Source organism: Amblyomma americanum, chromosome 3, assembly GCF_052857255.1.
Source record: "Amblyomma americanum isolate KBUSLIRL-KWMA chromosome 3, ASM5285725v1, whole genome shotgun sequence".
Classification (NCBI taxonomy): domain Eukaryota; kingdom Metazoa; phylum Arthropoda; class Arachnida; order Ixodida; family Ixodidae; genus Amblyomma; species Amblyomma americanum.
Window position 1 is genome coordinate 37245381 of NC_135499.1, and position 14702 is coordinate 37260082.

Genomic DNA, 14702 nt, shown 5'->3' on the forward strand with positions numbered 1-14702 from the left:
GGCGGCAAGTTGTCTTCCTCGCTGGCGTGGGTACAGCAAGACTTGCAAATTAAACAAACCAGTATTCAGTATGAAAAATGGGTGATTCAAGGAATAAAACTGAAGATTCAGCCATGGACTAAACTTTACAACATACTGCAGGGACAACTGCAGTATAGGTTTAGATCCAACATGCATTTAGATGTTACCTTGTTCTTGCTTGTACTATGTATAGAAACAGCTACGGTCAAAAACAGACAGCTGCATTACACAGCTATACAAACCCATCCCGCTGCTACAAATTGGCTCAACTTTCTGCAAGAGAACAAAAGAGAAGGACAAATGAACAGCAGGCGTGGAAAAAAAAACTGTTTTATTTCGCTCAGAGAGAGAAAAAAAATGGGGAAAGCAAGCATCATAAAAAAAGGGGACGCGCCCAGCCGGGGCTTGCAAAAGACGGCCGCTCGGGGGCCAGGTGAGCGGCTGGCGACGCCACCGGACGCGTCGTCAAGCTGTCCGTCACGAGGAAGAGGAGCAGTTCAGCGAGTCTGTCTCTCACTCATGCACACACACACACACACACAAGCACGCACGGGACAATGGCGCTTCAGGCGATGGGCCGCAGAGATGCCAGTAGTCCCTTCAGAGGAAGACGGCCGCGAAAAAGGGTCCCCGTGGAATGTCAACGACCGCGTTGTTGTTGCATAGGGGGCCACTCGTTCCACTGCTGCTGCCAACACTTGAGGCCATGAGAGCACGTGAAAAAAAGGGGTGGGAACAAAAGGACGGGGGTAGGGTTGGTGGGAAGGTGGCGAAAGAGGGTCAGCGGAATGTGTGACGAGGGGGTTTCCGCCTCCGTGAAAACAGGCTCCAAAAATTGCTCGAAAAAGCGTCACAATTTCATTTTTTTTCCTCTCTCGAAAACTACTAGTACTGCAGCCCGTTCATCATGTAAAATTAAGGGAAAAAAAAAACGAAAACGGGCTCCGCCCAGGGGTCCGGCCCTGACGGTGTCCTCCTAAGTAGTTGTGCAACTAACGTGTGTGGAAGGCACTGCGACAACGGTGTGTCCGCTCCAGGTGCGCCACACTGCGAAGACAGCAGCGAGGAGAAGAAACAGCGCGGCCGCGTTCCCCTCGGCGGGGGCTTTGGGGAGGGGGCCCTTCCCGAAGGGGAAAAAGCCTACCCTGAGAACAGAAGCGCCTTGTAGTCTCCTCCGCGCCCAGCACCCATCGGCGCAGGCACTTCGTTGTGTGTGCGCTGCTGCTGCTACTGCTTTTCTAGTGTACGTGTGTGTGTTTCCACCTGCTTTTGGCACAGCATCGTATAGTGGTTAATACTCATCCTGTGTCGCCACGGGGGAAGGGGGCTTTCGCAGGAAAGGGTGCCTCGTAGAAAAACCTTAGAAAAATACGCCCTCTTTGGTTTGCACCTTCGCGAGGACCAAAAGTGGAATGAGAGCAAAGAAACGCCGCCACGGGAGAGTAAGAGCACCGGCGGGGCGTTCGTGGTGGCAGCCACCCCGCTTCCCTCACTGCTGCTGCACATTGGGCGCGTTTGTGTGTGTGTGTGTGTGTGTGTGTGTGTGCGCGCGTGCGCGCATGTGTGTATCAATACACATAGGGGGGTGGTGGGGGGAGCCTCTCGCGTGCGCATGCTATGTACAGCCCCACAGCTGCTGCACTACGTACAGCAGCCAGGCAGAGGAAAAAAAAGCTATCGAGCGCACTACACATCGCCATCACATTGGGGGCCCCTATCTCGCCACCATGTCAACACACCACTAAAGGAAGTGGGGAAGGGGGTCTGCTGTTGACAAAAGAAAAAAGAAGAGGATAAAAACAAAACAGAAGGAGGAAAAGGGTGCGACTCCCGCGTTTTGATTGGCCGCTGACAGAAACGGTGTTCTCCTCCCCCGAGACGCCTGCCACAGGTGCCTGGCCACACAGCGCACTCCCTTCCCCCCTCTGATGGCTGGGACACACCGCTCGCTTCTGTCAGATCTCTGCATGGGTAGAAAGAGAAGGGATCACTGCACTGTTCCCGCTAGCAATGCATGGGAGTGGACTGCTTACCTGCCTGTCACACGTTGTCTTCACTTAGGGTAGCCCTGGTAAGAGGCTGCTTCCTCCCCATTGCCCAGGCCTCCGTTCGACGGGTCCTGCAATAGCAACAGGGCACCAGCAAAAAGTCAAGCTCATGAATTTTCCTCATTACGGTGCTGAATGGTGTTCATACGGGCTTTCTTTTTATTATTCCTTCTTTTTTTTGCTTCTTGACTGCATTTCAGGCAACAAGTGCCGTGCCCGTCTTACCTGTCACAGTCACTGGCACAGTCACACCCCGACATGCTAAGCCACTGAAAAAGCAATTCAGCACCAATGATCTGCACTGCAAACTGAACAGTGTTGCTGCTGGTACTTACTCCACACCGCCTCTTCCAATGGTCATAACGTAAACCTGCACATACTCACCCAAAGTGAACAGCACTGTGCAGGTACTGATTCCAGCTTAAATTTCCCAACATCATCCACCACCTGACTCTACTATGCTTGCCTTCCCTTGAGATCCGCTCTATTACTCGAAGGGACAATAGGATATCTTCCCCTGGCATTACATGCTGTGCATATGTCCATTGCTTCCTCTTTCAAAAGGCACCCTGAAACACATAATCAGTGTGCTGTTTTGCCTGTTGGTTGCATAGAATGAGTAACAGCAATGCTATTATCATCGGTCGTACCATGCATACTCCGGTTTTTAATACTTTAATTAGCTCGCAAAAAATTTATGGTGCTGACGATGTCACCATAAAGTGGCGGTTTTTAGCGGTGGATATGACATCATTGGGTGGGAGCTTGAAGATTGGGCAAACAGTATATATACTGCATATTACATTAATAAATGGAGATATGTTTTGTCAAGTTTTTGCGTTTTATATTTCATCAACAAAACCAACTTGTTTGCCTTAGTCAAGCGCTGTGAAGCAAGTAAAACAAAAATGCGCCACCAGAGGCTCTGGCTATTTTTTTTTTTGCATCAAAGAACTTTGCACCTCTCTATACACATTCTACGACCTAGCAAACAACACATATGGCTACTCTCTATGTATCTGAGAACGGGTCTGTGGAATCGATCCGACTGAGACATTGCACTCTACAAGCGTACGTTTCGGTCCCGAGGAAGGATACAAAGAAAGAAAGCCATCTGTTTACACTTTGAGTGCACATCATCAGCTTGCAGAGGATAACCAGGGGGTGGCGCCATCTGGCGCCATGTTCTCATCAACAGAGCGTGCGCCTTACTTACAGTGACCAATCGGCGTGTTCCTAGTGGCGGGCCATGGTACGCAGTAAGCAGTAGCAGTAAGCAGTAGCCATGGTACGCAGTAAGCAGTAGCGGTATGCGCTGTCCTAAATGTATCTAGTATCTTGCGCAGGCCGTCACTCAGTCGCAGTATATCGCGCTTGAGTTCGGATCCATAAGTCAGGGAACATCACTGATCAGTGTTCCCTTTTGTGCCGTCGACATGACAATGAAGCATCGCTGGGTCATCTGGGCGTTCAAGTGGTTGTTGTAACCAAGTAAACGACGCTACCAGCCTTGGCAAGAACGAGTTACGGCGATTAGGCAACCATGGTGTGCAAACTTCCGCGACATGCTCAGATAGGCTGCTTTGATTGGTCCCACACGGTGTCGTCATTGGAAGAGTGAAATGGGAATGGGAAGCCCCGCGAAAATCGAGTTGAAGGCAGCATTTTATTTCCTTGTATTCTGAAATGTCTTCATTAAATAACTCCCGTTCCTATGTATCGATTCCTCTAATTCTTCGTTTAGTCAGCACCTGTGTGACCTAAATAGTCCATCTGAAGTGTAGCCGGCATCCGTTCAAGCAGTGTTTCGCAACCCCTTTAATGCAAAAGCAACAGACGGCTCATCGCCGGGAAAATCGAGCATCATCTAAAAAGTGGCGGCCTTACGAAACTTGCGAATTTTGAAGTCGCCAAAGGCGGGACAATATGAAATGTTAGCCAGAGGCGCGTGTGACGTCTACTTTGACGTCGAAAACCCTGGCTATGCACGATCTCAAAACCAATTCTCACAAAACGAAAATGGCCGCTTTTATTATGTGCTTCCATCACTTTGTGCGAGATTTTCGATTTCACAATGTACAGATTACAGGACAGTTTCAAGCGGTCCCCTGAAAATCTTGCAATCGTGGTTCTACTATGCAAGTACTGCCCGGCTCCAAAGGAGTGGAATAGATTTGGAACAATTTGCAATTGGAATAGGATAGAACTGAAATAGAGTTGGAATAAAATGCAATGCTTTCACATAAGTTCCCTAAGTGCCCCTGGTAATTTTTCAGTTAGGATATCATTCACTTGTGTTCACACTGCTGTCTCCTCCTCTCCTAATGTTACCCCAGCCCCCTTGTTCGTATTGCTTTCCACAGCTCGCTGCACTTTCCTCAACTTAATTTACAGCCTTTCCAAGTTTCTGCACTATAGGAGAGTACTGGAAAGACAACTACAGTTAATCCCGGATATATTGAACTCGAAGGGGATCGCGGAAAACTACGATAACCGATATTTCGAAATATAATATACGCCTATTAGATGCTTATTTCAAAACTGCGCACATCTTGAACAATTTCCCCGGGATCGTGACAAGTGGGAACTTACCAATTTGCTCTTCGAAAGTCCACAAAAAAACTAAAGCACAGCTCCATGACCATCATACTTTATTTTGCAAGGAAAAAGTCAGTGAGCTCAGCTTGCCTCTTCTTCTGCACCATAAAGTTCACTAAGCTGTCCTCAAGCTTCTTAATGATATCCAAATGAGAACTCCAATTCTTTCCATTGTGCCACAAGAGCGACGAATGATGCTGAATGCGGATGCAAGTTCAGCCGCAGTGCATGGCGGCTGGGTCTTTTCGCCCGAACCTTCACCACTGCTCGGGTCCGCTTCCTGAGTATCTATGATGTCAGCCACAACCTCAGCATCAGCACAATCTGCAACGGCTTGCAAGTCGTCGCCAGGAACGACAAAATCTCGTGCAATTACGCCGTCTTGGACAGCACCTGCGAACACCAAGAGCTCACGAATGTCGCTGTCCAGGCATTCAGCACCGTCGTCTTCTGTGTCTAGACAGCTGTCTCGCTTTCAACCTCGCTTTCACAAGAGAGGGTCTTTCAGGCAATGTTGTAGCGACTCTTTAAAATGCTGCTGCCAACCAGTGCCACCCACCAGTGAAGCTCTCTTCTCCGAAGGTTACAGCAAACCATTTCACATTCTCCATTAGCATCGGACTGTCAACAGGGACGTTTCTGGCACGTGTTTCTGAAAACCAGGCACACAAAGCTTTCTCGACTTCGTTGTAGGTCGGAGACTGCATACGACACACTCCAGGGCAATTAGATTGCGCTGCCTTCAGCTTCATGTCAGCTTTGTTCTTCAGGATTGTACCCAGCGTGCTGCAAGGAACTCCGAACGCAATGGCGACCAACGACTTTTTCTCACCAGCCTCCACCCGTCGAACAATGTCCGCCTTTGTTGCCAAGTCCAAATTCTTGCATTTTTTCAAGGCATTCATGGCTCCCAAACACGTGACCAAAGCAAGAAGAAAACACATGGCACCGCACAAGTCACAAGCGAACTCACATTGGCCTTGCGAACAAAGCGAAAAGAACGCCCACTGCACCGTACCACACCAGTCACATGCCAAAGCAGCACCGAGAGCAGTGACAGGCAAAATGGCCAAATTGTTGGTGACAGGTAGCTGATGTCACTTGTTTCGGCTATGCCAGCGTAGTCAGCCAACCAGCATGCAGAAATCCAGTGCCTGCGGGCCTGCGTCCAGCAAGGTTTCCCTTTTCCCAGCCCCTTAAATGTCCCTACGGTCATTCCCATTGCCGTTCACACCTCCCAAAGTTCTCATCACGTGTCTCTTACTTGTGCAGCTCCACACAGAGATGTCCAAGGCCAGTGCCACGCACGAGATGAGATCTCAGGAAAATCATGCACTCCATTACGAGAACTTTCAGGGGTGCGTAGTGATGGGAGAAGCCCACTTCCAGGGTGGGTCGTATTGGGAGAAGCGCACTTGCAGGGGCACGACGTGGCACTGAGTTCGATATATCAAATATGGGGTGCACTCAAGTTTGATAAACGCAAACAAATTTGCAATACTTCAGCATAGAATTCCCAAGAGTATTTTACAAATGATCGATATAGGCAATAATTCAAAATATCCGGGATCGACTGCACATGTAAAAACTTGCCTACTGGTCTTTTGCGTTGGCAAAACTCGAATGTTCACTATTTAGCCTTAGATACTATATAGGGGGTAAAAAAATTGTTCCGAAAGAGGTAATACTGATGCCGTTTCCTTGTTCGCTAACTACTGCTGCGCTCTTTTTATGTTACTTAATGTTATCCCTGTCAGTTTCCTTCCATGGCTTGCTTTGCTGTCTTCCATTTCACTTCCAGCCCTTTGTTGGCCGCCATGATAACTAGTCCCATGCCAAGAAGCAGCTGTGACCCACCTCGGAGAGGGGGATCTGCTGCACCAGTTGAGGGGCCTGCTGGTACAGGGTGGGTGCTGGGCTGCCGTAAGGGTGTGCCCCCGCTGCTGCCATGTACTGCAACACAGAATTGAACAACGCCTTTGACCATCCCTGCCGCCTCCAAACAAAAACCATGTGCACTACACGCAACATCAGCACTGACAGAACGATTAAGAATGTCGCCATGAAGTTCATCGCTCTTTGAGATAAAGCCCCAAAAAGCAGAGCACCATGCAGTGCACAAGAAATGCGATCACAAGGCCAGCAGTTAGAAGCAAGTGGAAATCAAAAGAAAAAAAATGGCGCTCCATCCTGTTCTCTACAGAGCTCTTTGATAAAACCAGCTGTGAAACTTCCCAACAGGATTATGTATCAAAAAACGGCGGTATGAGGCGGCCAAAATTCGGGCATTATGAAATGTAGCGCTGCTCGAGGTCAATAACGTACTTCTAGATTGCTGATAAACACACAACCTTTTGGCAACAAAATCAGTGAAAAAGATGCTTTAACAAAATCAACAGGCATAAGAGTCAGACGTAAATCAGGAAGTAAAAGAAAATGAAAATAGAAAAGATAAGTCGATTTGCGTAGTCAGGCCAAATGTGTATTAGGTGCACTAGCAGTTGGGTTTTCCTTTCTGTTCCATTGCTCAGATCCAGTGTTCATGCATGGCAGTTGTTTGGAGAGCAATAATGGGTTAATGTCCATATACACGGAACTGGTCATTCTCTCCATTCACAGATCCCTGGGAGGTTTCATACCCCTCCTGGTGCAGCGGTCAAGCGATGCGCCACTGCCTTTCTGCGGCAGGTGCTGCCATCGGTGGGACTTGGCTTGCTTGGATTGAATTACGGCCCATGTTGCTCTTCCCGAGCAGCCTCTCAACGATTTGTGAGGTGCACAAAAAATCCTCGGAGGATTTGTGAACGCGATGCGTCGACAGTCGTGTGTCGGACAGCGGAGCGCTTCATGTGCCAGCCAAGCGTTGCACGTGTGCGCGTGCTGTTGCGTTGCAAGACATTGCTGGCCTGTGGGCCCGCGAGCTCCGGAAACTGTTTGTGCCGCGAACGCTCCGGCCAACCCTCGCCGCCGCAGGGTGCCGGCCTCGTCACGGATGCAGGGCTTATGTTCAGCCAAAGACGCACCCCTCTTGGACTTGACATGTTTATGAGGGTTGCGAAGCGCGGCTGTTCCCCACTCCTCTCGCGTCAGAGCTCAAGTTGGTCTAGATTCGGCCACCAAGGATGCTTCCTTCCTGGAATCCGCAGCTTGGTCACGTGATGACGCCGTGCGAAAACACGACCGTCAACAGACAAAGGGAGTCTTCCTCCGGCAGCGGAAGAGAGCAGCTGCTCGGGGAGCCAGTCTATACCTTCCAAGGGCCTGGGGCCCTCTTTTGTTCTTTGGGTCAAAATCTCTAAATAAAGACCCAATTCCTAACCTTTACAGAGTCCGCAGCTCGTACCTCACCACAAACTGGTTGACAGCGGCGGGATAAGGACAAGGCTGGTGGACAACTGCTGACGAGGGAGCACCTTCGAGGATCCGGGATCAACGGTGCTCCGCTACGTGACTCAGGGAGTCACCTTCGTCGCAGCGCAGCGTGAAGGCCAGGCGTGAAGACAACCGCTCAAAGGCAACCTCGACGATCTGGGATCGCCGCACTTGGCAGTTCGTGACTTCGGAAGCAGCGGTAGCCATCGCGAGCTCCTGGTTTGGGTGAGCGCTGAAGCAACTACATATTGCCAGATGATCTAGGACTGGGGTCTAGCTGAGGAGCAGACTTCATTTAATCGCAACTGGGTGTGCGATTAGTTTGCAGACTTTGTAGTCGGCTCTCGCCAACCATGGATATAAAGAAATTAAGTAAAGACCAACTGCTGCTGTTGGCAGCTGAACTTGGCTTAGAGGTAAACCAAAGTATGAGGAAACCAGAAATTCGCCACGAAATTGAAGATGTGAAGTTTGAAGATGACGAGATAACGGACGCTTGGGAAAAAGATACTCCGAGTGGAGAAAGCGAAGGCGGATGAGCGAGAAAAGCAGAAAGAAAAGGAAAAAAGAGATGCTCAGTTGGAAGCTGAGAGAGAGAACAAAAAGATTCAGTTAGAAATCGAGAAGGCAAGGCTCGAGCAAGCTAGGTCAGAACGGGGTGAAAGTGCCGTTTCACCTCAGGGAGGTAATGTTAAGATGACGAACTTGCTTCAGCCGTTGAAAGAAGGCGGTGACATCTCTCTGTACCTCGTCAATTTCGAGAGGATGTGCGAGAGACAGTCAATGAACTGCGACATATGGCCAGAAAAGTTGCTGGCGTTGCTCCCAGGAGAACCTTCACAGGTTGTGGCTCGCTTGAGTTCTAGTGAAGTGGGTAACTATGATCTAATGAGATGAAGCCTGCTCGCAAAGTACAGGATTACCACCGAAGAGTTCAGGAGGAGATTTCGGATGTCAAGGAAGAAACCGAATGAAAGTTTTTTGGAATTTTGCCCACTGCATCAGGTTGCAAATTAAAGTGCAGGCAAAGGCTGAAAGGCGGGGGATGATTTAAAAAAACTAAAGGTTTAGTTTGTCTGGAGCAGTTCTATGAGACCTTGCCGGAAAACCTCCGCTTGTGGGTCAGGGACCAGCAAGACAGACTGTCCGTGGAAAAAGCGGCGCAGCTTGCGGACGAGTACGTGGCAAGCCGCAGCTTTAGGCAGCCTAAGGCGGGTCAAGACTTCAGGAATGGGTACCAGGGGCAGAATTCGTATTCCAGAGAGCAGCAGAGGGCTCGTGGAGAAACGGACAAAGAACGTGGTTCGCTGCGCCCTGATACCTCACATAAGGCTCAGGAGTCTGGGAGTAAAGAAAGTGGTGCTCGCTGTTCAGAGATGGAAAAAAGAAGGCTCTTAGAGTGCTATAGTTGTAAAGAGCTAGGCCATTTTGCCCGGAACTGCACGAAAAAAAGGTCAGTGTTGGCCTCGTTAAGTGATCACCCAAAAAACCATGACCTTCTGAAGCCGTACCCTACAGATTTCATCATAAATGGACACAAATGCAGGGTACTCCGGGATTCGGCAGCCACCATGGATGTAGTCCATCTGAAATATGTCACCAAAGAAGGCTATGTATCAGAGTGCGCATGGATTCGTCAGGCAGTCAGTGAAGACTCGGTGTGTTTGCCGATTGCTAAAGTCGAAATTGAGGGGCCATTTGGCACCCTAAACACAGTAGCTGCTGTATCAAAGGGTCTTCCCGAAGGCTACCCTTATCTCTTTTCGAACAGTTCGGAACAACTGCTGAACAAAAGGGGTTGCGCTTTCGATGACGCCGAAGCCCAAGTAATGGCTCTAACTCGGGCTAAAGTGCGGCAACTTTCGCAGAAGCTTATCTACCAAGATCAGGAGACAGCAGCAACTGATGCCAGTGAACTAATTGATGTCAGGGTAGTCGGGGAGGAGGAGGAAAAGTGCCCTGTTGAAATGGCTGTACATAGGGAAGATGAGGCTGCCGTAGCACACAAGGCGCAGAGCAGTCGGCGCTAGAGAGAAATGGAAAGTGAGCTTAAGATTTCGTTTCTCACTCCTACTGCGCCCAGCCTTGATCAGCTGCTTGAGGTGAACAAAGAGAAGCTGAGTTCTGAACAGAAAAGTGACCCGACTCTTAAGGTATTTAGAAATAACATGACAGAAGGCTTGTCATCAGGGAACATTTACTTCAGGGAGAAAAACGATATTTTGTGCCGTCACTACGAGGATAAACGAGGAAGGAAATTTGATCAGCTATTAGTGCTTGCTCGATACCGCAGGGAATTGCTACAGCTCTGTCACGACAATTCATGGGCTGGACACCTGGGCGAAAACAAAACGAAAGCAAGGTTGCTTCAGGAACTTTCCTGGCCAGGATGTTTCAAGGGATGTTCAGGATTTTGTCCGAACATGCGAGATTTTCCAGAAAGTCGGCAAATCCACTGAGTTGTTGTTGACATTGTGGGGCCGTCACGCAAAATAAAATCGGGGCACAAGTACCTGTTGACGTTGTGACCCGCAACTAAATTCCCTGAGGTCATAACACTAAAGGAAGCAACTTCTGCTACAGGTGGTGGATGGTCTGTTAGCTGTAGTTTCACGCGTCGGATTCCCTGCGGAAATACGAACTGACCAGGGAACGACTTTCACTAGTGCGCTGAGCTTAGCCTGCTTGCGTTTCACTGCTAGCAGCAGCATCACGCGACTCTCGCACTCTGTTAAGAGCGGCATCGCAACGTCGTCATCGTGTGTGCCAAGGAATTTTCTAATAACATCGAATGCATCCAGTACCTGCGATGAGGCTGCCGGGGCAGGTAAATCTTGAGCGGAGTCATCTTCATGATCGGACGGCTCTTCCGGCTCGTTAACACTTTTGATGATGTCTTCATCGCTTCGTTCCTCGTCGACAATCAAGTCCGCGTCAGCGTCAAGGAAATCGTCCAGCGCTATGTCAGCAGGAACGTTTCCAGCTTCCTGGGGTGATTTCCAAGCAACGTCAATCACCGGAGTCGATGACGATGGTATACTTTCCGCGGCTGCAATCATACTGGTCGCCTTGCTGTCGACAAACCCGGCGGGCTTGAAGCAGTTGCGGATCACGCTGCACCGTGTTGCTCTCCATGCCGCAGCCAACATTTCTAAAGCCATGAAAAGATAGACTTTCGTCTCCCTACCAGTGTTGGTGTTCAGGAGAAGCCGCTGAATCAACCTCTCCCGGTAGGAAGACTTCATGCTCCGGATGATGCCTTGGTCCAGGGGTTGAATGACTGAGGTACAGTTCAGCGGGAAGAACTTCAGCTCCACTCTTGACAGCTTGAAGTCGTCAATGCGGTGCGCTGAACAATAGTCCAAGAGCAAACAAACCTTTCGATTTTTCCTGCTCATGTTGCGGTCAAGTACCACCACCCAGTCAGCAAAAATGGCACGGGTCATCCACGACCGGCAGTTTGCCACGTACTTGACAGGTAGGTTCCTGTTCCCCTTGAAGCAGTGCGGTTTTGCACTTTTGCCAATAACTAACAGGGGCATTTGTCAGACCCATCCACATTTGTGCACAGCAGCACAGCCACTCGTTTCTTGCTATGTTTGCCTCCGTGACAACGCTGCCCTTTAAAATCAAGCATGTTCGCTGGCAGCATATTATAGAAGAGGTCCGTCTCGTCCGCGTTATAAATATCAGACAGAGCGTAACTGCTCATTATGTCAGTCATATTGTCCGCCGCCCATGCTGATGCACCGTCAACGTCCGCAGATGCCGATTCACCGCACAAAACCTTGCCGACGATGTTATGCCTTTCTTTAAAGCGATTCAGCCATCCTATGCTTACTTAAAGTCGTTCAGCCCTAGCAAACAAGCATAATTTAGGGCCTTCTGCTCTACAATTTTACAGCTCAGGGGCATGTTTGTTGCTCGCGTATCAACAAACCAAGCAAAGACAGCCTTGTCGAGCTCTTCATACGTTGGTTGTGTCACTTTCTGGTATTGCGCTAAAGTACCCGATGAAAGTGCCTTCCTAATGCTGTCCTTATTCTTCAAAATCGTAGATGCGAACTCGGCGCGATGCCAAAATCTGCGGCAATAATTGGCTTCATCTTCCCGCTTCGGCGATAATTCTATCCTTTTCTTCTAGCAAAATAAACTTTCGCTTCTTCATTCGCGGCGATATAGCAGAGGCGATCGACGAGATCACAGACTGCAGCGCGAGATCGACGATCAACACACACCAACACACTAGAAAATGGCGGCAAGGGCTGCAGAGAAGGCGGGGAGGGGAAGCTGGCGACTGGATTTGGATTAGTCTTTGGCCCTCATACGGCCGGCTGCCTTTGCACGGTGCTAACAAGTCCCCTCGCTGCTTTCCTATGACGAATAAACGACTACCAACCAAATCTTTTAATGAAGAATACATGAAAATGTAATAAACATACATTCCGTGCATTATTTCGCTGCTCCAAGCCACTGCTTTAGCAGGGAATAATCTCGTACAGCACCCAACTTTTGAAGAAAGGCGGGCCACTGACCGGTGAAGGCTCGCGAAAAATTCGTAGAAGCAAATGCATGCTCACAAAGTAATTCATTTGCGAGAGAATTTTAATACATTAACTCCTATGGGGATTCCGCGGGGAATTAAAAATACTTCGTTGTGGCGAAAATTTCGTTGAAGTGGCATTCGTTGTTCCGGGATTCAACTGTATAGAAATCTTCGCAGTCCAGTAAGACTAGTTCGTGAGCTCTGAGAGGACGAACGTGTGGACAGAAGTGTGGTCGAGTATGTGCGCAAACTACTGCAGGGGTTAAGGAAGACGAAGGAAACTGTCAGGTCAAACCTGGAGAGAGCACAGAAGGTGGCAGGTCCGTTCGCAGATAGCCTACGAAAGCACGAGGCTGATGCGATTAACTGGACACGCGCCAAACTGGAAGCCTTCCAAAATTTGAAGGAAGCTCTGTCATCGTAACCAGTGCTGGTTTCACCAGATTTTTCTCGAAGAGTTCATTCTTCAGTGCGATGCTAGTAAGCGTGGCCTAGGTGTCGTGCTTTTTCAGATAAACGAAAAGAAAGAAGAACATCCCGTGCTGTTCCTCAGTCGGAAAATGACGCCATGAGAGGTATCATACAGCACTTCTGGAAAAGAGTGTCTGTTCCTAGTGTGGGCCATTCAAAGGCTGTCTTTCTACATCCAAGGTACAAAATTCACGGTTGAGACCGACTATTGCCATTTGTCATGGCTGAAGCAAACGTCAGGCAAGAATGACAGACTCCTGAGATGGAGCCTCATATTGCAGGAGTACAACTTCGACGTGAAGTACAAAAAACCAAAAACCAAAAACGCTGATGGTAAGAGTAGAGGGTTCTAAGCTACGAGAATATGAGACGGCGTTAAAGCACTGCCTTAGCTCTCTGCGTCGCATTGTTGTTGTGTCTTTTGCCGTGTTGACGAGAGCTGGATAATTGTTCAGCGAAAACAGATAAGGAGAGGTTTTCTGGGAAAAGGCGTCTGGCAGTCATTCATCGCTTGGGCACCGCCGGCCAGGGGTTTCCACGAATGTGTGTGTGTATGGTTGTGTGTGCAAAGTGAGCACTTGCCCAGTGGCCGTCTGGAGCGCCTTCTTTCGACCCTGCATCTAGGGACTCAGCCTCGGCGAAGAACTTCACCGGGGGGAGGAGTCTGTTGCGTTGCAAGGCACTGCTGGCCTGTGGGCCCGTGAGCTCCGGAAACTGTTTGTGCCGCGAACGCCCCGGCCTACCCTCGGCGCCGCAGGGTGCCGGCCTCGTCACGGATGCAGGGCTCATGTTCAGCCAAAGGCGCACCCCTCTCGGACTTGACATGTTTATGAGGGTCGCGAAGCATGGCTGTTCCCCACTCCTCTCGCGTCGGAACTCGGGTTGGTCTGGATTCAGCCACCAAGGATGCTTCCTTCCTGGAATCCGCAGCTTGCTCACGTGACCACGCCGTGCGAAAACACGACCGTCAACGGACAAAGGGAGTCGTCCTCCGGCAGCGGAAGAGAGCAGCTGCTCGGGGAGCCAGTCTGTACCTTCCAAGGGCCTGGGGCCCTCTTTTGTTCTTTGGGCCAAATCTCTAAATAAAGACCCAATTCCTAACCTTTACAGAGTCCGCAGCCCGTACCTCGCAACAGTGCGAAGGGTGTGTGTGAGGCGACAGCGACAAAGAGCATGGCGAGCACGAGAAGCGGAGAGCTGACATGTCAGAAAACTGAGGTGTAAAGGAAAACAATGGAGCAGAGATCGGGTCATTGAAGCGTGGAGGTGGCAGCCGTCGGACCCGCGCTGTCGTGACCTCCCTTGGATCACCGAAGCAAGCCTCCTGCGTTCCTTGCAAGTGTGGAGGCGGCAGCCGATGAACTGAGGGTCCTCGCTGCCGAAAGGCACTCTTGGATAGCCTGCTTTAAGCCTCCGGCGTTTCGTGACACCGTCGATGCGATCTGGCTATGATTTTGCTGCTGCTGCCAAGTTCTTCGGGCTGTTGACAGGAGACCACCGGCGTCTACCTGTGTTACGCTCTGCTCCTACTACCACCTGGTTCCCTTCGTCGACACAAGACCAGCGACGCATCCTCGCATTACATCCACCCGCGTCCGCCCTGTCTGCAAGACAACCCCGCTTCACCTGGGACGCCCAGTACCAGG

General features: G+C 49.9%; 1 protein-coding gene across 12 annotated transcripts in view; it reads right to left on the reverse strand.

Annotated features, from left to right (window-relative positions):
- Positions 1-335: 335 nt before the first annotated feature.
- Positions 336-14702, reverse strand: part of shep (RNA binding motif single stranded interacting protein alan shepard) — a 140338-nt gene continuing 125971 nt past the window's right edge. For 7 of the 12 annotated variants that reach the window (XM_077657251.1, XM_077657247.1, XM_077657249.1 and 4 more), the window contains exons 10-12: positions 6525-6620; positions 2055-2140; positions 336-1984 (exon numbers count right to left, since the gene is read on the reverse strand). In XM_077657251.1, coding sequence (XP_077513377.1) covers positions 2075-2140; positions 6525-6620 — 162 coding nt within the window. In that variant the 3' untranslated portion in view covers positions 336-1984; positions 2055-2074. The remainder of the gene's footprint in view (positions 1985-2054; positions 2141-6524; positions 6621-14702) is intronic. The other 5 variants (XM_077657256.1, XM_077657255.1, XM_077657253.1 and 2 more) reach the window with 3 other exon arrangements.